The sequence below is a fragment of the Hyperolius riggenbachi genome, chromosome 2, assembly GCF_040937935.1.
Source record: "Hyperolius riggenbachi isolate aHypRig1 chromosome 2, aHypRig1.pri, whole genome shotgun sequence".
NCBI classification, from domain to species: domain Eukaryota; kingdom Metazoa; phylum Chordata; class Amphibia; order Anura; family Hyperoliidae; genus Hyperolius; species Hyperolius riggenbachi.
The window spans coordinates 237,283,530-237,306,462 of NC_090647.1; the positions used below are offsets into that span (position 1 = coordinate 237,283,530).

Genomic DNA, 22,933 nt, shown 5'->3' on the forward strand with positions numbered 1-22,933 from the left:
TCAAATCCTGGCTAGAGTCAGTTACCTATTCAGTAAGGAGTTCAAGGCAAAACTCCCTAAAGCTGCAGGTGGCCTCCTGAGCACATACCAGTGGCTCCAACTCTTGAGTGCTTTGAGTCTGACAGGAGAAAATGGTTATATAAATGTTTGGATTTTAATTATTATTAAGTAGCGCCCTGCCCCCAGGGGCGGTCCTAGACTTGCCACCAAGCTGGAGGGGGTAGCGGGCAGAAAGTGGGTATTGGGCACAGCGGCAGGGAGGGGGGGTTGGACCTCCCCCTCACCTGGGTCCCCCATCTGCGCTCCTCCTCTAGCTTAAGTTCAGCAGCAGCAGCCGCTATTAGTAAGAGGCAGCGGGCAGGGAGGACTCATCACTTCTGCGTTCCAGCGTGCATTCCACTGTCGTCACTTCCTGCAATGCCGTCCACTTACAATACAGTGGGCAGCATTGCAGGAAGTGACGACGGTGGAACGCACGCTGGAACGCGGCTGGAAAGAGGTGTGTCATCCCCACCCGCTGCCTCTTAATAATAGCGGCGGCTGCTGATGAGCTTAAGCTGAAGGGGGTGTGCACATGGGGGACCCAGGTGAGGGGGGGGGGATTCCTGCTGAGCTTAAGCTGGAGGGGAAACGCACTTGGGGGACCCAGGTAAGGGAGGGGATCCTGCTGAGCTTAAGCTGGAGGGGGAGCGCACATGGGGGACCTAGGTAAGGGAGGGGGGTCCTGCTGAGCTTAAGCTGGAGGGGGAGTGCACATGGGGGACCCAGGTGAGGGAGGGGGGGGTCCTGCTGAGCTTAAGCTGGAGGGGAAACACACTTGGGGGACCCAGGTAAGGGAGGAGGGTCCTGCTGAGCTTAAGCTGGAGGGGGAGTGCACATGTGGGACCCAGGTGAGGGAGGGGGGTCCTGCTGAGCTTAAGCTGGAGGGGGAGCGCACATGGGAGACCCCGGTGAGGGAAGGGGGGGGTCCTGCTGAGCTTAAAGAGAAACTCCAACCAAGAATTGAACTTTTTCCCAATCAGTAGCTGATACCCCATTTTACATGAGAAAGACAATGATTTTCACAAACAGACCATCAGGGGGCGCTGTGTGACTGATTTTGTGCTGAAACCCCTCCCACAAGAGGCTCTGAATACCGCGGTACTGCTGGCAAACTGCCACAATGTAACAATGTTCAGAGACAGGAAATAGCTGTTATTAGCTGTCTGTAACAGACAGAGCAGCTAGAAACAGCTAAATAACCTGCCCACAGTAACAATGTCACCATGTAATAAATGTCAGAATGTGAATCTGGGAGAGGAAAGATTTTACAATGAGCAAACACTGACTAAATCATTTATACATAATTATGGTAAAAAATGAAGCACTTTTTTTACTACATTATTTTCACTGGAGTTCCTCTTTAAGCTGGAGGGGGAGCGCACATGGGAGACCCAGGTGAGGGGGGGTCCTGCTGAGCTTAAGCTGAAGGGGGAGCGCACATGGGGACCCAGGTGAGGGAGGGAGGGTCCGACCCCCCTCCCCGCCACTGAGTATTCTACGCTGCGGGTCGGCTAGTAGTATATATTAACATTAGTAAAATTTTCTTTGAGTCTGCTATGTGTTTCTGTTTACCAATATGCATGATTTAATTTTCTTTAACACGGTCATGATGTGTTTCTTCAAAGCAATTTGTTTTACATGAAAATATTTGTTTGGTCTATTTCTGTGCAAAAGTCACTCCTTTATGTGTAACATCCATGGTTGTCTGAAGCAGCAGAAGATCTAACACCTTTGCACTTCCAAGATGCATGTAACCCAGACTGAAAGGCTTTCCCAGCTGGGGGCACAGTAAAGAGCAATGACACAGAAATAAGCTTGCAGTATCATGTGCGACTAGACACTGCTGGCCACATCTTTTGGAAGTGCTCATTTGTATTGATCTCAACTCACACTCTTTTATATATTTTTTTTACAATATTACTTTATAAAGCATTCAGTCAGTGTTTGCCCACTGTTCTTTCCTCACCCCTGTTTATACTCTGAAATTTATCACAGGTTGCAAAAATTTTACTGCTGGCAAGGTGCATCACCGAGAAATGGCTCAGTGTTATGTGTTGTGAGCTAAAAAGAAAAAAAAAATCTGTTCTCCCAGGGTACACATATGTATATATATGAATTGTTTCTGAAGCTGAAGCCAGGATTTTTTACATCAGAGTGGGTATCCTGAATAATTCACTTGCATTCTAATATATGTGTCGTTATGGTGCCTCTTTAATCAAAGGTGTTTGATACAGTCATTTCCCAAGACTCCCAGTTGATCCCTGACAGAAACGATTACAGTTATAGGCCAATATTATGGATAGGGTGTGGTTAAAGGGGTTCTTTCGTGAAAAAAGTAGGCAGTTAAAAAATGTGACAGATGACAGGTTTTGGGCCAGTCCATCTTTTTAAGGGGGATTCTCAGGGCTTTTTTTGTTTTCAACAGCATTTCCTGAACAACAGTTGCAAAATCTAGCTGACATAATAGTGTGCAAGTGATTAGGGAGGCCGGCTGGTATCTTGCTATTTTGGCAGTTAAACTGCTGTTCAGGAAATGCTGTTGAAAACAAAGAAAGCTCTGAGAATCCCCCTTAAAAAGATGGACTGGCCCAAAACCTGTCATCTGTCACATTTTTTAACTGCCTACTTTTTTCGCGAAAAAAACCCCTTTAAGCTAAGCATGACTTCTTCAGGAAAGTAGTTATTTCTTTAACCACTTCACCCCAAAGCGGTTTTTACCCTAACGGACAAGAGAGATTTTCACCTTTCAGTGCTCATCCCTTTCATTTGCCAATCACTACTAACCACAATGAAATGATCTATATCTTGTTTTTTTCACCACCAATTGGGCTTTTTGGGGTTGATATTTGTTTCCAGTAATTACTTTATTTTCTATGCATTTAAAAGGGAAAAACAAGAAAACAAATGAAAAAAAAATACACTATTTCTCCAATTTCACCCCCTATAGTTTTAATATAAACACTGCTACTGTGCATAAAACCCACACATTTTGCCTGCCTATTTGTTCTGGTTATCACAAGATTTTAATTATGTCCCTAGTACAAAGTATGGTGACAATATAGTATTTGGAAATAAAGGTGTATCTTTTCTTTGGTGTTTTTTCTTTCCACTATTTTCACGTGCACGGGAATGCACGTGCACGCGCACAGCGGCAGCAGAACTTAAGAGGCTCTAGCAGGATGTTTTTATAAGTCAGCTTGTCATTAAGTAGTTAATTATGTAGTTATTTATATAAATTTAAAATAATAATATATAAGTCCAGAGCAATAACAATAATAATAATTCTTCAGAGAGCTGAGACAAAACTAAATTCCCTGGTACCTGCCCCAGACATGGCACTTGATACTAGTTACATTTAGAGCCAGTACACTTTAAATAATTTTACTTAAACAGTACTTAAAACATAAATTCAGGAAATAAACACGCCAATGGCAGCATTTTTAAAAAGGCACTTTTTGGGTAAGCGGAGTTTCTAGATGGATTTTTTTCCCAGCAAATCTACCTCAATTTTCACACTTAATCCTAAGAAAAGGAATGCAGGCACTGGCAATATATCTGAGTGATGCAGTGCCATTCTAGGTAAATACAACTCTTATTTAGATCAAAATGTCTTAGAAGGAACAATCATGTATAAGCTGTATAAGCATGTTGTTCAACCACCAACACAAAGTGAAATGTCAGGATTTCAGAGATGTCTGGAAAGATGCCATTTACTGACATCCTCCGCCTGTCTGAGACTATTGAAATTCTTTAAAAGGCAGTGGAAAGTGAAATATTGATGTACAAAGAATTGTAAACTAACAGAAACCAATCAGACAAGCTTTTTGTCAAAATTAAAGGTGGACGTTAATTGCCTTTTTGAAGTGAATCTGCTACAAAAAGGTATATTTATGCTACAACTGCTTTTATTTTGTTTTTTGTTTTTTTTTTGTTTATTCACATATTTATGCTCTGTTATTGCTACGTTCTATGCAGTTATCCTGTTTTATTTGACTCGTGGATTGACACTTCTGTACAGTTTGCTTCTACTTTAATAAATCATTATCATAATAATATCTTTTTTTAAATCTATCTGGAACGCTCTCTCACATCAGACCAACCCATGTTTGCTTCCTCCAGAACATGCTGACAAAGTTCCTATCACTACATCAATATTACTTGTATTACTGTTCTCAGCTGGTGTTCAATTGACTCTCTGTCTAGATTGTACCATTTTACCCCCCCCCCCCCCCCCCCATTTTTTGTTCATTGCTGTACATGTGCTCATGCAGCAGAATGTACTAGTATGTAATAGCCATACAGCATATTACATGCCTTTTGTGTTACCCACCCATGCATATATCTTGCTGTATACAACACTATGGAGCCTGATGCTCGTGCTATATAAAATATCAGTAAAGATAGTAATAAAAGAACTGAAAGCTTCCTGAACCTTCTGACCCTCTGATCTTCAAGGTGACAGACTATATTACTATCAAAGCAGAAACCTTACAGAAAGGATGCCCTCTACAGAACATGTTCTGCAAAGCTGCTATTAATTTGCAGCTTTACTGAAGCTGCGTATGCTCACATATCCCTGTGCAGTTTATAATCCAAGTTTTATAAGCAAGCTAAATTACATTTGGACTGAGTGCACCGACGACTGTAAATAATTCAGAAACTTTTAAAAAATGTAAAATATCTCATATTTGTCAACATAACTGTTTACTTCATAAAACCATGTACCATGCATGAATCCCCCTGATTTTTATAACAATACTGCTGAGAAAATGGAGGGTGTAAAATAGTAATGATCAGGCCCGTATCTTTTGCCATGGGTGGCCCCTCGGTAGAGATGGCCGAACGGTTCACCGGCGAACGGTTCCTAGCGAAATTCCAGGGTTTGCGATCCCAGAGAACCGCAAACTTTTTCGGAAGTTCAATTCGCCCCCATAGTACATCATTAGGGTCAACTTTGACCCTCTACATTACAGTCAGCAGGCACATTGTAGCCAGTCAAACTACACTCCCGCCTAGAGGCCCTCCCCCCCCTTATAAAATGCAGGCAGCGTCAGGCATTGGACTCACTCATGTGCCTGCAGTAATTAGAGAAGCACCCCTCAACAGCTCTTTGAGAGCTAATCTTGTTCTTGTGATCTATTTTTTTTGTGTGTATGGCCCACTTGCATTATATTTATATACAGCCCTGTCAGTCAGTCGCAGCTGGCCATTGGCCCCTTAATTCCTACTGTGCCACTGCCAGGTCCAGCACATTCAGTGACTATCTGTGTGTGTGACAGGTAGCTGCACATTTGTAATCCCAATCACTGCACCTGTTCACTGTTTAGTCCACTGACCTACCTACGTGAGCGCACGCATTAATACCACCAGTCATTGCACCTGTTCACGGTACGTGTGTGTGTGTGTGTGTGACAGGTGCACATTTGTAATACCCAGCAGCACTATATATATCTACCTACATGTTGTTCAGTGCACCCACCTACCTTCGTACGTGAGCACACGCAGTGTGCTATTTAATACCACCAGTCACTGCATACCTGTTCACTGCACCTGTGCGACCGTACATTGTATTAGCCAAGTCAGTGCATACCTTTCACTTCATCCCCCCCAATATGGACAAAACAAGAGGCAGAGCCAGAGGCAGGCCACCTGGCAGGTCTGTTCGAGGTCACGCTGTCGTGATTTCCTGTTGCCCTCAACCAAAGTACAGTGTTCAGAAGAAGGCACGTGCCATCAACCACCAATATTGTCAGGACGTAGTTGACTATTTAACACAGAACACCTCATCTTCCTCAGCTTCCTCCTCCTGCTCCGATTCTGGCACCCCACTTAACATTCCGTCGGCAACCATCACCAAAGTGCCATCATCCCAGGGCTCAGCGGTGTGGAAATTTTTGTGTGTGTCTACCTCAGAGGAGAGCAATGCCATCTGTACACTCTGCCACCGAAAATTGAGCCGTGCAAAAACCAAGACCCGCGTAGGGACAACTACCTTACGAAGGCACATGATTACAAAGCACAAACTGCAATGGGATGACCACCTGAGGAAAAGCAGCACACAAAAGCAAAGCCATACACCGCAGTGGGAGATACCAGGCCGCAATTATTTCTCAAAACAAGCGATACCTAAACTGTACCGCGATGTTGAAAGGCAAGTGGTGACATCTCTGGCACACAGCGATGGACCAAATTTGATCAGCTGGACAATCACTATTGTTCCATCATTGAGGTACCACAGCCCGGCGAACCATATGGGCTTGAAAACCACCACGGCCTGCACTCTCGCCATGGTGCGCAGCAGTCCAGCACGGCCGTCACTACACAAACAGCTGTTTGCGGTGCGTTACACAGTGAGTTTGGTGTGTCAGTTTGCAGCAGTACTCTAATTATACTCCCTGATTGATGTATACACATTCAAGGTGTTTTAAAGCACTTTAGGCCTCCAATTTAGCATGCAATGTGATTTTAGCCCTTAAAACGCTGCTTTGCGTCAAATCCAGATTTTTCCCCGGGACTTTTGGCGTCTATCCCACTCATCCATGCAAAAACTCATGTTAGACCCCTTGAAACATCTTTTCCATCACTTTTGTGGCCAGCATAAATATTTCTAATTTTCAATGTTCGCCTCCCCATTGAAGTCTATTGCGGTTTGCAAAAGTTTGCAAATTTGCGAACGTTTGCGGAGGTTCGCGAACACACACATGAAGGGGAACTCACTCCCCCCTCCAGCAGAGTGGCAGCGGCCTGCCGGGGAAGTGAGCCTAAACTCTGCATGCCGCTGGTGTGGTCTAGTCGTGACGTCACTAGACCAGACGGCGGCATGCAGAGCATCCTCCGGTGCCTGGAAGAGGTAAGATGTTCGCCGGCTCCTGCCACTCTGCACTGAGGAGAAAGCAAGGAAGGGTAAGTGGAAGCCCCAGGTAAGGGGGGAGGGGAAGTCCCCCCTTCCCCGCTGCTGTGTGTGCCCGCTCCCCCTTTCCAGGCTACCTAAACTGGTAACACCTATATACCTATAACCTAACTGGGGACACCTATATACCTACTACGTAAATGGGGGACACATATAGACCTACTACCTAAACTGGGGGACACCTATTATTTTCTGGTGAAATGCTGCCCACATTGCGATTATTTTCTGCTGAAATGCTGTCCACATTGCGATTATTTTCTGCTGAAATGCTGCCCACGTTGCAATTATTTTCTGCTGAAATGCTGCCTTCTGTAACATTATTTTCTGGTGAAATGTTGCCCACTGTATGATTATTTTTTCTGCTGAAATGCTGCCCACTGCATGATTATTTTTTCTGCTGAAATGCTGCACACATTGCGATTATTTTCTGCTGAAATGCTACCCTCATTGCGATTCTTTTCTGGTGAAATGCTACCCACGTTGCGATTATTTTCTACTGAAATGCAGCCCTCATTGCGATTATTTTCTGGTGAAATGCTGCCCACTGTACGATTATTTTCTGCTGAAATGCTGCACACATTGCGATTATTTTATGGTGTTATGCTGCCCACTGTGTGATTATTTTCTGCTGAAATGCTGCCCACGTTGCGATTATTTTCCGCTGAAATGCAGCCCACGTTGCAATTATTTTCTGCTGAAATGCTGCCTACATTGTGATTATTTTCTGCTGAAATGCTGCGCACATTGTGATTTTATGGTGATATGAGGCCCACATCGCGATTATTTTCTGGTTAAATGATGCCCACTTTACGATTAATTTCTGGTGAAATGCTGCCCCATTACAATTATTTTATAGTGAAACGCTACCCCTTTACAATTATTTTATAGTGAAACGCTGCCCCATTACAATTATTTGGCACCTATGGTGGGGACCCCATCCAAATTTTCATGAGGGGGCCCAGTGATTTCTAGTTATGCCCCTGACTACTACCTAAACTGGGGATACCTATAGACCTGGCTATCTATACTGGGGACACCTATAGTCCTTGCTACTTATACTGTAATTATACTATTTATTTATATAGCAGCAACATATTACGCAGCGCTGTACAGAATATGTATTGTCTTGTCACTAACTGTCCCTCAGAGGGGCTCACAATCTAATTCCTACCATAGTCATGTGTGTATGTATGTATCGTAGTCTAGGGCCAGTTTTTAGGAGGAAGCCAATTAACTTATCTGTATCGTATGTTATTGGGATGTGGGAGGAAACCGGAGTGCCTGGAGGAAACCCACACAGACACGTGGAGAACAAACAAACATACAAACGGGGAGATCATTCAAATAGTTTAATGTCCTACCATATTATTATGTATTTATATAGCACTGGCATCTTCTGCAGCACTTTGCAGAGAACATAGTCATGTTACTGACTTTTCTCAGAGCAGCTCACAATCTAATACTTACCACTATTTTGTGCGAGAGAATACTGACTAACACGTGTGTCTTTTTTTGGGGTTTTTTCGGGAACATTTCCTACTTGCCTTTTTAGGGTAACTTTACTAATATCCGGGGAGAAAACACAGCCCCACCGACTTAGGGTTGCACTCTTACTAGGAAATTTTAATTGGTCGCTCCCACTGTATGTTATGGACATGCCCACTGCATTCTGTGGCCATGCCCATTTTTTGCCGCAGCACGCTTCTGTCCTTTTGGTGGTGGTGGTGGTGGGGGGTCAGAGGTTTGAGGTGCCTAGGGTAGCCCAAACCCCATATACAGCCCTGGTAATGATTACAGGTCTGCAGACTGGTAAACATCTGACTACCAATGCAATACCATGATACAGAACCATTCCATGGTAAGTAGTGATGTCCTCTGCAACAAGTTTGGTTCGCAAAAAAGTTTGCGAACCGCAATAGACTTCAATGGGGAGGCGAACTTCAAAACTTAGAAAAATTTCTACTGGCTGGAATAATGATAGAAAACATGTTTCAAGGGTTCTAATACCTGGAGCTCCACCCTCCACCCTTCTACCCTTCTACCTATTCCCTCCTCCCTCCTGCCGGAGGGAGGAGGGTCTCAGCTGCCAGGGAATTATAGTATTTCAAAAGCCAGCTTACATACCGTGGCTGAGGATTGAACCCAGGTCTCAGTGTATGGTAGGTAACTAACATATCCATTATACCATCAACACTACTAGCTGAAAGTAGCCTAGCATGTACCATTTATGCTCAATCCAAGAGAAAAATTAGACAAGACAAATAACATTTGTATCATGCTTTTCGCCTGGCAGACTCAAATCGCCAGAGCTGCAGCCACTAGGGCACGCTCTATAGGCAGTAGCAGTGTTAGGAAGACTTGCCTAAGGTCTTCTACTGAATAGGTACTGGCTTACTGAGCAGACAGAGACAAGATTCAAACCCTGGTCTTCTGTGCCAGAGGCAGAGCCCTTAACCATTACACCATCCAGCCACTGCTTGAGGATATGTAGCCAGGAATGGCCTTGCATTTTGTGTTCAACAGTTGTCCAAAGAGAACCCTAGATAGCCAGGTAGATTCATCTCTCTCTCTCTCTCTCTCTCTCTCTCTAGTAGGGATGGTCACCACTTTCCGCGGAATTGTATTTTGGAGCATAAATGGTACATGCTAGGCTGGCTTCAGCATGTAGTGTTGGTGGTACAGTGCCACTGCACCACCAACACCACATGCTGAAGCCAGCCTAGCATGTACCATTTATGCTCAATGCATTTATGCGCAAAAAAACAATTCAGCGGAAAGCGGTGACCATCCCTACTAGAGAGAGAGAGAGAGATGAATCTACCTGGCTATCTGGGGTTCTCTTTGGACACAAAAGGCAAGGCCATGCCTGGCTACATATCCTCAAGCAGTGGCTGGATGGTGTATGGTTAAGGGCTCTGCCTCTGACACAGGAGACCAGGGTTCGAATATCGGCTCTGTCTGTTCAGTAAGCCAGCACCTATTCAGTAGGAGACATTAGGCAAGTCTTCTTAACACTGCTACTGCCTATAGAGCGTGCCCTAGTGCTGCAGCTCTGGCGCTTGGAGTCTGCCAGGAGAAAAGCGTGATATAAATGTTATTTGCCTTGTCTAATTTTTCTCTTGGATTGAGTAGAAATGGTACATTCTAGGCTAGCTTCAGTTAGTAGTGTTGGTGGTACAGCGGTTACGGTACTTGCCCACCACACAGTGAGACCTGGGTTCAATCCCCAGCCACGGTATGTAAGCTGGCTTTTGAAATACTAGAATTGCCTGGCAGATGAGACCCTCCTCCCTCTGGTAGGAGGGAATAGGTAGAAGGGTGGGAGGAGGGAGGTGGGAGGAGAAGCCTACAAGAGGCTAATTAAACTCTCCCTAGCAGATTGTGTGTAGCAGCTGTCCCTTAACTAATTAGTATAGGCAGACGAGTAAGTCAAATGGCTCAAGGACCTTGCCTTGTATAAGGGGGGTGGGGCTCCACCAGTGAGTGCAGTCTGACTGGCAACAATGTGCCTGCTGACTGTGATGTAGAGGGTCAAAGTTTTGCTCAATAGAGCATTATGAGGCGAATCGAACTTCTGGGAAAGTTCGCCTTTGGTAGGCGAACGCGAACCATCGAAGTTCGCCGGGAACCGTTCGCCAGTGAACCGTTCGGGACATCTCTAATGGTAAGTCAGGGATGCAATACTGCTAGCCTGCTAATAGTGTTTCTCCCAGTAACAGCTGGGAGTAAAACATATAAAATTAAATGTAAAATGAAAGTAGGCAAAGTAACTATACAGGGGACGTGTAGGATACACCAATTTCCCTTCCATGCCGATATTTGAATGGGAGCCTATGGTGGAGCCTGAAAAATTGCAATTTTTGGGAGCAATTGCCAGCAAGGGGGGGGGGTTATTTGGTGGTTACGGACAGCTGTGGTGAGTTAAGGATAGTCATGTGGGGGTGTGGTCAAGGTTAATCGTGGGAGGAGTGGTTAAGGTTAGCCGTGGGGGGAGTGGTTAAGGTTAGCCATGGGAGGAGTGGTTAAGGTTAGCCATGGGAGGAGTAGTTAAGGTTAGCCGTAGGAGGAGTGGTTAACGTTAGGCATCAATAGTGGGAGGGTTCAATGCGCACATAGTGTTATATCTAGTTTTAGTAAAATATCGGTATGTATTACCAATATTTTACTATCATCATTTGCACTGTAAGAGTAGAATATCTGTAAATTTACAGATATTCTATGATCAGCTTTTCTGGGTGCCCAAACGGTCTTTTTGCACGTACGCCCTCTTACAATATGTGGGGGAGCAGCACAAAGCGGCAAATATAAAAAGTACATACACATCATTCAGTAAATCAGTTTCAATGCATGTTTTTTTTTTACCTTGTCCATTACACAGATGACCATCAGTCGAGATGTGTCCGGTGGCTACTTGGCTTTTTGAAGACACTGGGATGGAGATTGTTTTGGGAATTTTAAAATGTTCAGGCATATTTACTTCCACATCATATTCAACACACTGTAGCTTTTTGGAAAATGAGGAAAAACAAGATGACCTGCATGAAGATCTCACCTGTACAGACATAATGCAGGATAACATTAAGATGCTGAAGAATGAGAAATAAAGCAAAGAGAAAAAAAGCCTTTATTTCAAGAAGTGCTGCCTTACACAATATTGTCACATCAGCTGCTGATAGCTGACCCAGCTGCGTTGTCAGAGTGGGTAAAGAACACACGGTTATGATCATAACCCCATCTCACATGTCACTGCGGCCCTGAAGTACTAATGTTCTCTGTGGTGGCTGAACACTAGAGAACAGTAGAGAGCCCAAGTGACCTAGAAAACATGACCTGCAATTGTTGAGCAATGTCTGCCATCAGACAAGTTTGCACTCTCCCTTGGATCATATCAAATCTATAAAGAACAGGTAAAACATTAGTAATATGGAAGTCCTCTGCATATGACTGCAATGGCAAACGTTTGTAATTCAACTGACTTGTTTTGGATTCATTTCATCTTTTTTTTACTACAGGTGTGTGTACGGGACTGCAATCACACATGTGGCCATTTCTTTTGCATGCATCATACAGGGGATGTACTAGGTTTGAAAAGGCTATGGGGGAAATATAGTCAAGCTGGGCATCAGACGGAGGGTTCAGTAACGCTGATGCAATCCAATGTTGATTGACCATGGGCCAATTTTACACTTTTAATGTAGTATGAAGGCCAATAGACTTTGAATATTATGAACAATTTGTGTAGATAAGCTCTCACACTACTTGGAGGTGGTAACATTAGCCAGTCTTTAGTCAATCAATATTGAAAGCCTGATACACATATCCAAACTTGATTGGCCAATTTCACAACCTCCATGTAGTATGAGTGCTTCCCTACACAGTTCATAGTATTCACAATCTGTTGGTCCTTTTTCTACACAGGGTTAGTAGAATTAGCCAGTCATTGGCCACCTAAAACTGGATGTTTGTACCAGGCTTTACTTTGTGAGTGCTGGACTATGGGTGTGGTGGTGGCTATTTATGTCCTGGATTAACCAGAGGCATCCTGGTGCAAGTTGGCCCAAAGCTCATAGACTCTGTTAACTCTGTATTTCCCAAGGGAGAACAATATTTGTATTGTGGACATTTATTGCTGGACATTTTGTGTAACGCTTCCTCTATGACATACATGGTTTATTTTTAAAGAGGTGGCAAACCAATACCAGCAGAGGAGCTGTGCGCACGTGTGTTGGCACTGGTTAAGAACATGCATGTTTTGGATCTGCACAGAACGCATATTAATACGCATATTAATAATTTAATATTAAAGTGGAACATCAGTAAAAAGTCTTATGATTTTTTTTAATGTTAGGTAGAGTTGATAAGGGGTATAACCTGGCAGGGTTTATGTTGTTGTGTGGGCTCTAGGTAGGATATTTTACCTCATATCGGTCCTGGATATTGGATCACTGAGAACGGAAAGCAAGACCAAATCTCCTCAATGAAAGCACAGGCAGCAATAATCATATATTTAGCATTAAGAAACAACTGCATATTTCATTGCTGTTTCCATTAAGAGGAGTCTGCTACTGATTACTGAAGACAGGAAGTAAGGGGAACACTACTACAAAAAGAGATAAACTCAGTATAGTAACTAGAAAACAGAATTAACCTGTCCTCACTGTATGAAAAAAATAGGCTACAGTTCTATTTTTAAAGCAGCAAGAAATCGTCTGATATTTTTACACAGAACACAGAGTAATGACGGAATATAATGAATTGCTTCAGATTTGCAGTTGACTAGTTAATATGCAAATACAATGAATTAAGTTGAAGTCTAATAATTAATAGCCACCTAGTCACCTTTTACAGCACAATTACAGTAAGGCCATCTTGACCTTTTAAACAATTGACAAACACTGTGTGCTCTTGGCTCTGTCAGCACAATAAATAAATATGGAATAAATTAATAGAGATTTAGCTGCTATTTCAGGATGTCCAGCATTACTGGCTTCTAGTGTTGGTTGAATTCATAAAAGCATACATGAGCAAAAAATATGTGTCCTTATCTAAGCATTTATAATATCTTTCTCCCATTGATGAAACTGTATCTCACAATCTTAGATATTTTGGGAAGTCATTTGTTAAAGGGAACCTAAACTGAGAAGTACAGGTCCTTCTCAAAAAATTAGCATATTGTGATAAAGTTCATTATTTTCTGTAATGTACTGATAAACACTAGACTTTCATATATTTTAGATTCATTACACACAACTGAAGTAGTTCAAGCCTTTTATTGGTTTAATATTGATGCTTTTGGCATACAGCTCATATTAACCTAATCATCTGAATCAACTAATTAACTCTAAACACCTGAAAAAGATTCCTGAGGCTTTTAAAAACTCTCAGCCTGGTTCATTACTCAAAACCGCAATCATGGGTAAGACTGTCGACCTGACTGCTGTCCAGAAGGCCATCATTGACACCCTCAAGCAAGAGGGTAAGACACAGAAAGAAATGTCTGAATGAATAGGCTGTTCCCAGAGTGCTGTATCAAGGCACCTCAGTGGAAAGTCTGTGGGAAGGAAAAAGTGTGGCAGAAAATGCTGCACTACGAGAAGAGGTGACCGGACCCTGAGGAAGAGAATGGATGGAGAAGGACCGATTCCAGACCTTGGGGGACCTGTGGAAGCAGTGGACTGAGTCTGAAGTAGAAACATCCAGAGCCACCGTGTACAGGTGTGTGCAGGAGTGTGCAGGAAATGGGCTACAGGTGCCGCATTCCCCAGGTCAAGCCACTTTTGAACCAGAAACAGCGGCAGAAGCGCCTGACCTGGGCTACAGAGAAGCAGCACTGGACTGTTGCTCAGTGGTCCAAAGTACTTTTTTCAGATGAAAGCAACTTTTGCATGTCATTCGGAAATCAAGGTGTCAGAGTCTGGAGGAAGACTGGGGAGAGGTAAATGCCAAAATGCCTGAAGTCCAGTGTCAAGTAATCACAGTCAGTGATGGTCTGGGGTGTCATGTCAGCTGCTGGTGTTGGTCCACTGTGTTTTATCAAGGGCAGGGTCAATGCAGCTAGCTATCAGGAGATTTTGGAGCACTTCATGCTTCCATCTGCTGAAAAGCTTTATTAAGATGAAGATTTCATTTTTCAGCACGACCTGGCACCTGCTCCCAGTGCCAAAACCACTGGTAAATGGTTTACTGACCATAGTTTTACTGTGCTCAATTGGCCCGCCAACTCTTCTGACCTGAACCCCATAGAGAATCTGTGAGATATTGTGAAGAGAAAGTTGAGAGACGCAAGACCCAACACTCTGGATGAGCTTAAGGCCGATATCGAAGCATCCTGGGCCTCCATAGCACCTGAGCAGTGCCACAGGCTGATTGCCTCCATGCCACGCCGCATTGAAGCAGTCATTTCTGCAAAAGGACTCCCGACCAAGTATTGAGTGCATAACTGAACATAATTATTTGAAGGTTATTTTATTGGTCGGATGAAATATGCTAATTTTTTGAGATAGGAATTTTGGGCATTCATGAGCTGTATGCCAAAATCATCAATATTAAAACAAAAAAAGGCTGGAACTACTTCAGTTGTGTGTAATGAATCTAAAATATATGAAAATCTAATGTTTATCAGTACATTACAGAAAATAAAGAACTTTATCACAATATGCTAATTTTTTGAGAAGGACCTGTATATGGATTTTTCCTTTTAAAATAATACCAGTTGCGTGACTCTCCAGGTGATCCTACGTCTCTAATACTTTTAGCCACAGCCCCTGAACAAGCATGCAGATCAGGCGCTCTGAATGAAGTCAGACTGGATTAGTTGCATGCTTGTATCAGGTGTGTGATATAGCCACTACTGCAACTAAAGACATCAGCAGGAGAGTCCGGCAACTGGTACTGTTTAAAAGGAAACATCCATATCCCTCTCAGTTTAGGTTCCCTTTAATTTGCCATGCAAGACTAACAAAGTTGATTCCAACCTCTTTAGTTCAACAGTGTTTGAGCTTGGGAAAAATGGTGGGCTATATATAAGATGCATGGGGGTTGATGCATGGAGGTTGATGCATGAAGCAGCGATATTATTGCTGTGTGCAATATTACCATTGCTACTGCCAGCAGCATACTATGAGTTATGCCATTACCATGACCTGCGGTACTAGAGTACTGCAAGCGTTACTACAGTAACATGCATCACTGATGTCTGTTATCGTAGCAATGCTCGCGTTACTAGAGTACTGCAGGTCACGCTTATATTATAACTCGTGATACACTGCTAGAGGTAGTTACAGTTGCCGCATAGCAATATTACCACTGCTCACTACAACAACCCTGCTGTAACTTGTACATAGCCTACCATCCTATCCTCTTTTTACACCAAGTCTCAATGTAGTGGTAGACTGTAGGACATATAAGGTCAATTACACCTTAAAGAGAATCTGTACTCTAAATTTTTTACAGCAAAAAGCATACCATTCTATTCATTATGTTCTTCTGGGCCCCTCTGTGCTGTTTCTGCCACTCTCTGCTGCAATCCTGGCTTGTAATTGCCAGTTTTATGCAGTGTTTACAAATAAACTAACCAGCTTGTGATAGGCTCACATAAGGAGAGTGTGTGAGTCATACAGAGCCTGCAGGGGGCCTGGAGGGTGTGTGTATAGCGTCTACCAATCACAAGCAGCCCTGCACATTCCACACATTCCAGCCTTAGCCCGACTGTGCTGACAGAAGAAAACAGATTCCATCATATAACAGAGATAACACAGCCACTGTGCAATTAGGAAATGCTGCAGTAAGCCAGAGCACTTTAGAACAGGCAAAGGAACTTATAGGATAGAAGAACTAAGGCTGAACATTTTGTTACAAAGTCTCTTTAATAACTTGACCATAACGCCTTTTGAGCTCATTTCGGACATAACCGTTCTCTATTTCTACAAGAACTACTATGGTCTGCGTTTCTGTTTCATGGTTAATTTCATTAACTGATAGATACAGTATATTGTTGGGGAAAAAAATCTACACATTTTAAAGTGTGCTTTAAAACCATTCAGATTGGTCATCTTAGTCCCAATAAGTCCAGATATAAAGGATCCCCTTTTGAATGTATTACACTACACACTCTTGGCTAAACGAGGAGAGAAAAATGTTTACTTATGTTTCGTTTGTCTCCTTTTGCACTTGAGTGACAGATCTACACTAAATATGCCTAATGAAGTACACAGCATAATGGTCTCACAGTGTGAAGTCATATCAAGAAAACAAATTATTTAGTGGAATGAAATACAATCTCTTCAAGCATGAAGCACAGACTATTGTGTCATCTGTGGTGGTGGTTTTGTTTCAATATCACTAAACTGGATTGACGTATATCTGTGATATGAAGTGTTAACTTGGTGATCCCAAAATACTATCCTAAGGTACCCGTTAACCCTCCTGGCGGTCTATTAAAATCCGCCAGGGGGCAGCGCAGCAGTCTTTTAAAAAAAAAAAATTTAAATCATGTAGCGAGCCGCGGGGTCGCTACATGATAGCCGCTATGCAGCGGCATCCCCGCGCCCTCTTCGATCGCCTCCGGCGACCTTCGGTCAGGAAATCCCGTTCAAAGAACGGGATTTCCTGGAGGGCTTTCCCCGTTGCCATGGCGACGGGCGGGATGACGTCATCGACGTTGTGACGTCATTGGGAGTCCCGATCCACCCCTCAGCGCTGCCTGGCACTGATTGGCCAGGTAGCGCACGGGGTCTGGGGGCGGCGCGGCGATCGAGCGCGGAGCGGCGGTGATCGGTGTGCTGACGCAGCTAGCAAAGTGCTAGCTGCATGCAGCAAAAAAAAAAAATATGCAAATCGGCCCAGCAGGGCCTGAGAAAACCTCTTGAGCGGCTCGGCAGGAAGGTTAATGATACAATCAGGAAGGTTAATGATACAAACCACTTTCATGTAATGTGAAGGGCAACCTAAAGTGTGCAGTCAAAGCATGTTCACTTAGTTTACACTTTTACTACATACATGTCACAGCATTGTGCAATCAAAATGGTATCATTGATGGGCACCTTTCTAGACTTTCATGGGGACAGGAAGGGGTAAAACTCCTGTAAACAATATTTGGCTGTATTTGTTTACATGGGAATCAGTCTCTCTTCCTGTCCATTTGAAAGTTGGCAACAAGACAGAGCAATCTGGATCTCAACTTTGTGAGCTTTTTGTTATAATAGTTGTGAGCTTTTTGTTATAATAGAACCTCTGGCACTAAGAACAAACAAACTATGAGGAAACTGTTCTCCCAGTACGAGGAGCATAATGATAAAGCCAAGACATATTTACCAAGTACAGCTCATCAGCTACTGAACTTGGAAAAAAAAATGTTTAAAAAGCATATGTATATACACACACACACACTCTCTCTGTGGCCACTCTTTTCATAACAGTGTGCCTGAGAGTACTTGAGATCTTTTATTATTACTCCCAGTCGCAGCTGCTTACATTACTTTCCTGCCATACATATATCTTTCAGTCAGTGCAGGAGAAAAGCAATAACTAGTATTGGCCAATAGTAGAGGGCTGCCATAATGTTGTGTAAAAATAAGAACATCCATGACCCAAAGCTAATGTAAATCTAAACTTTGTATTATGCAGCTTGTGTTCTGGCCTGGGGTAGTGCATAGTATTTACATAAATTGTACATGTTTATGGATAATAAATGTAAATGAATTTCACAGATTATAAATATAACTTACTTCCTCTCTGTTTACTCCACATGCTGCTACTGCAGCTCGGATACTGCTGCTTTCCAATGTCCCAGTGACTTTTCTACGTTCATATTCCAGCAGAGACATCTGCATCTGGGCTGCAACTGCCAAAGCCTTCTCTCTTCTTTCATTTATCAATGGGATCTTCAGATCTTCTTCCAAAACACAGTTCTCTTTGCACTTAAGATAATATGTTTTGTGCGATTCCGTGCTGTCTGAAAAAAGGAATGAATACACACTCACAAAATGTTTCTAAGGATAAAGTCCACTTTTACTACATTGTTTACAAATAATACAAACACGCCCCAGCTACCGGTTTGTTATATGCTGTAACACAGGGGTCTCAAACTCAATTTACCTAGGGGCCGCAGGAGGCAAAGTCAGGATGAGGCTGGGCCGCATAAGGAATTTCACAAAAAAAACTCCTCATGTCATAATTAACAGTTTTAATTATTTCTTCTGAACATGAAGTGTCCTACCTTATAGTTCACTTCAGTGCTCCCATTACAAGTAATCCGCCGTGTCCCCGCCGCAAAACAAGGCCTGCAGAGCCGCCAAATCGCCCGGGGGGCAATCCGTCGGCATTTCCTGGAAGGGGCAGAGCTTTCAGCTTCAGCTCTGCCCCTCCTGATGTCAGTCGCGGCGGATCGCCACCTCTGCCCGCCCCTCTCACTCTTCCTTCACAGAGAGGGGCGGGGAGAGGCGGCGATCCGTGCGGCGATTGACGTCAGGAGGGGCGGAGCTACAGCTGGAAGCTCTGCCGCTCAGCGCAGTCGTGGATGTTTGCCCGGGGGATTTGGGGGCTCTGCAGCCCTCGTTTAGTGGCGGGGAGCACTGAAGCGAACTATAAGGAAAAATAGTTCGCTTCTGTGTCTATTTTGCTTTTGCTGGCGCGGGCCACAAAATATTGTACCGAGGGCCGCAAATGGCCCGTGGGCCGCGAGTTTGAGACCCCTGCTGTAACACAACTAAAGTAAGTAAAAGGTATGTTACACACATACTGCCTGCTGTCTGTTCTGTCCCTTGTATTTATCAACAACAATCATTCAAAAGAGTATTCAGACCGAGTTACACTATTGGGCTACATACACAATGATGACTTACAAGGATTATGAGTTATGAAACCCTTGGGGGAAAAAAGAAAAATAATGTGTTTACATTCTTCCAGCACTTTAGTCAGCAGGCAACAATGTTCAAGGAGAATCAGCTTCAGCAGCAGCACGTTGTAACATTCCTCCATATGTGCAACATTTCCCAATGAGCGAATATGACCATTTTTGCTTCACTAAAATATTCTTATTTTATGAAGGTAGGAATTGTTATGCTACTGAATATTACAAAAATGATAATTACTTAAAACATACATTCAAATTATAGATATTTTCTGGAAAACATATCTTTACTAAAATTATGTGTACTTGGATGGTACCATTTATTGGCTAACTGTAAAAGATTTATAGAGTAAGCTTTCAGCCAATAGGGCTTCTGCAAACTCTAGGACTATTGACCAACAGTTTATTCTTTACAGCTTTCAAAGTAAGTCAATAAATGGTATCATACTGATTCAGAACTTCCTGCTTCAACTGACGGCAGCCAAACACTGTACAATACATTACTGCTATTGTCTAGATTTGTGTGTTTTTCTTAATTTTCTTTACAATTTCATACATTTTGCAGACTTATTCACAAGGGGGCTGGAAGGGGGGCATATTTAGTCAGGATACTGGAGCAAATCTTGTAATCTGCCATATCTGAAACGTCTGCAATATTCATGCTTACAGAAACTGTAACTTAGACGCCAGGTATTTGCCAAGTACCATGACAGCATGTGTTCATCTTGAAAACATAGAAAAGTCTGTGGCCCATAATACAATTCACTTTTTTTTTCTCCTGAGTTTTCTCCCAGGAGATAATTTTTCATCTTCTCTTTAAAATAATTTTTCAGCACTTTGCAATTGAGAAAGTGCCAACAAATAGGAGACAAAATAATATCAAAAGTGTATTAGAAAAGAGTATTTTCCTGTTTAAAATGTGTTAATTTTATTGACATGGTGGGAACATATTACCTAGGAAACCTTCTGTTCCTGCTTAAAAGACAAAACACGTCTCTTGAAACAGAATTATTCTATGTAGTGACGAATCCATAGGGGAGCATCACCCCATCATTTCACTTTATTCTGGCTGCCACAATTAGTTGTAGCTTACACTTCTGTGGGCCGTATGCAATTTTTCCACTTTTTCTCCTATGTGATATTTTAACACCATAGCAATAAAATACCATGTAAGCCACCAGCAAGTGAGAAAATACTCAGAATAATTTAGACTTTTTTCATTTGCAAGTTGTTTTAACCAGAAGTTGAAACATTATCTCCATGGAGAAAAATAATTGCATATGACCCCATATGTGATACCTTTTAATGTCTCCTAGAGCTAAAGGCAACCAGCATGTGACAAACTGCTTTCCTTGTTATAACTTTCATTAAGAAAAAGGAAATAAGTACAACTATCTGCACACAACGCAGACCTATGTTTTAAAGGAATACGTAAGTCTAAAAAAAAAAAAAAGATATTTACTCACCCGGGGCATCCCTCAGCCCCCTGAAGCTGGATGGTGCCCTCGCAGCCCCGCTCCGATTGTCCTGTCCCCGCCGGCGGCTACTTCCGGGTTCAGCGACAGCCGCCGACAGGCTGGGAACGCGAGTGATTTTCCGCGTTCCCCGCCGCTATATCACCCTCTATGCTGCTATAACGTATATGTTATACGCTATAGCAGCATAGAGGGTGGTATAGCGGCTGGGAACGCGGAAAATCACTTGCGTTCCCAGCCTGTCGGCGGCTGTCACCAAACCCGGAAGTAGCTGCCGGCAGGGACAGGATAATCGGAGCGGGGCTGCGAGAGCACTATCCAGCTTCAGGGGGCTGAGGGATGCCCCGGGTGAGTAAATATCATTTTTTTTTTTTTTAGACTTAAGTATTCCTTTAAGCAATAGCTCTTCTTAACACCAGTCACAAAACCAGGTGCAACATCAATATTCTCTGACGGTAACTTGAAAGATAGAAAAACTTGTCATGTACACAATGAAAGGAATGATTTCTCGGGGAACAGTCAGTCATTCATTACCTGTAACTGTTTTCAACATTTCAAAAATCTCAGTAAGCTATTGCAATATCCTTTGACAGCCACATACACTTGCCATGATTGCATCTTCACTAGCCAATTATTGGTGATGATACCCAAAATAGGTTGCACTAGTTAAGAAAATCATACATCCTACAAGCATCTTTAGATGATAGTTAAATAGCTCCACTCTCTAAGGGGCTTTATCTAAAAGTTAATTTATTTAATTGCAGAAATAAGCCAACTAGTAATCATGGTCTCACAATATTTTCATGGGACCATAGAGTTAGACACACTGTCCAGCTTTTCATCTTCCCACTTTACAGTCACCCATTGTACATTCAGTACATTGACAAGAAGACCTATAGTTAGCTACCATAACAAACGCAGTTTCCCTGCAGGCTCTGTATCAGTGAAAACTGGTTTATTTACCAGTTTTACACACTGCACACATATTGCCCCACCTCCTTGAGCTACTCCACCAGATGTATATGGCCCTTCTTTCTCACCAGGCCCTACAGCTGTTAAAATGGCTATTATGGCTAAATAACATGCATGCCCTGGAGGCTTCTAACCTGGTTTCAGTTAATTTTTACGGATATTTTATTACCACCTAATCTAACCCTGTTCTTACACAAGATCTTACACAAAATCCATAGATAATTAACACTAAACCCAGCCATATCCTCACACGAGCCCTCCCTCTACCGATGCCTAACGCTAGCCAGCACACACCCCTCCACGCGCCAATACAAACTGAAACTTTGCTGCTCATAACATCTGTGGCCTCCCTAGTACTATTATTATTATGATTATTTTGGTGCATATTTAAAAAGGCAAAAGTTAGAATATAAATGCATGCATATAATAAAGACTCCTGATAAAAAGGGGGCCAGATATAAACTATAATCAAGTAATTGTTTAGTAAAATGGGCACCGGGGTATGCCATTTATAATACCAATATTCTACTATGCTCCACTGTAACCTCTATTTTTACACCTAGTAAAATGGGCACCAGCAAAAGTAATACATTATTGTTTAATTTGCCAATATTATGCTACTTCATTCATATAGTAAAATATCTGACCTAACCTCTACCTACTAGCGGTGGCTGGATAGTGTAATGGTTGAGGAATCTCGTTCAGTAAGCCAGCACCTATTCAAAAGGAGACCTTGGGCAAGTCTCCCTAACACTGCTACTGCCTATAGAGCGCGTCCTAGTGGCTGCAGCTCTGGCGCTTTGAGTCCGCCAGGAGAAATAACGTGATATAAATGTGTTTGTTTCTTTGTAGTTTCACACAGAACCCTCCCATTAGTACCTAACCTAACTCCCCTGGTGGTGCCTAACTTTAGCTCCCCCTTGGTGGTGCCTAACTTTAACCCTCTCCCCGGTGGTGCCTAACCTTAAACCCCCTGGTGGTTCCTAACCTTAACCACCAAGCCCCAGGACCGCTCCACACCAATTGGCGTTAAGTGCTAGGGGCAGAGATTGCAGGGAATCACGCACGCCGATGCGCGCATATACCTGCTTGAATGACGGGGCTCCGCTCGGTCATCAACCTCCCAGCGGCGATTGCCGCTAGAAGTCTGTTAGACGGCGAAACCGCCATCTATTTACATGGTAT

General features: G+C 43.0%; 1 protein-coding gene across 1 annotated transcript in view; it reads right to left on the reverse strand.

Moving 5' to 3' along the window:
• Nucleotides 1-22,933, reverse strand: part of CFAP47 (cilia and flagella associated protein 47) — a 730,879-nt gene that overhangs the window by 346,365 nt on the left and 361,581 nt on the right. The window contains exons 45-46 of the mRNA XM_068268343.1: nt 18,178-18,404; nt 11,315-11,504 (exon numbers count right to left, since the gene is read on the reverse strand). Coding sequence (XP_068124444.1) covers nt 11,315-11,504; nt 18,178-18,404 — 417 coding nt within the window. The remainder of the gene's footprint in view (nt 1-11,314; nt 11,505-18,177; nt 18,405-22,933) is intronic.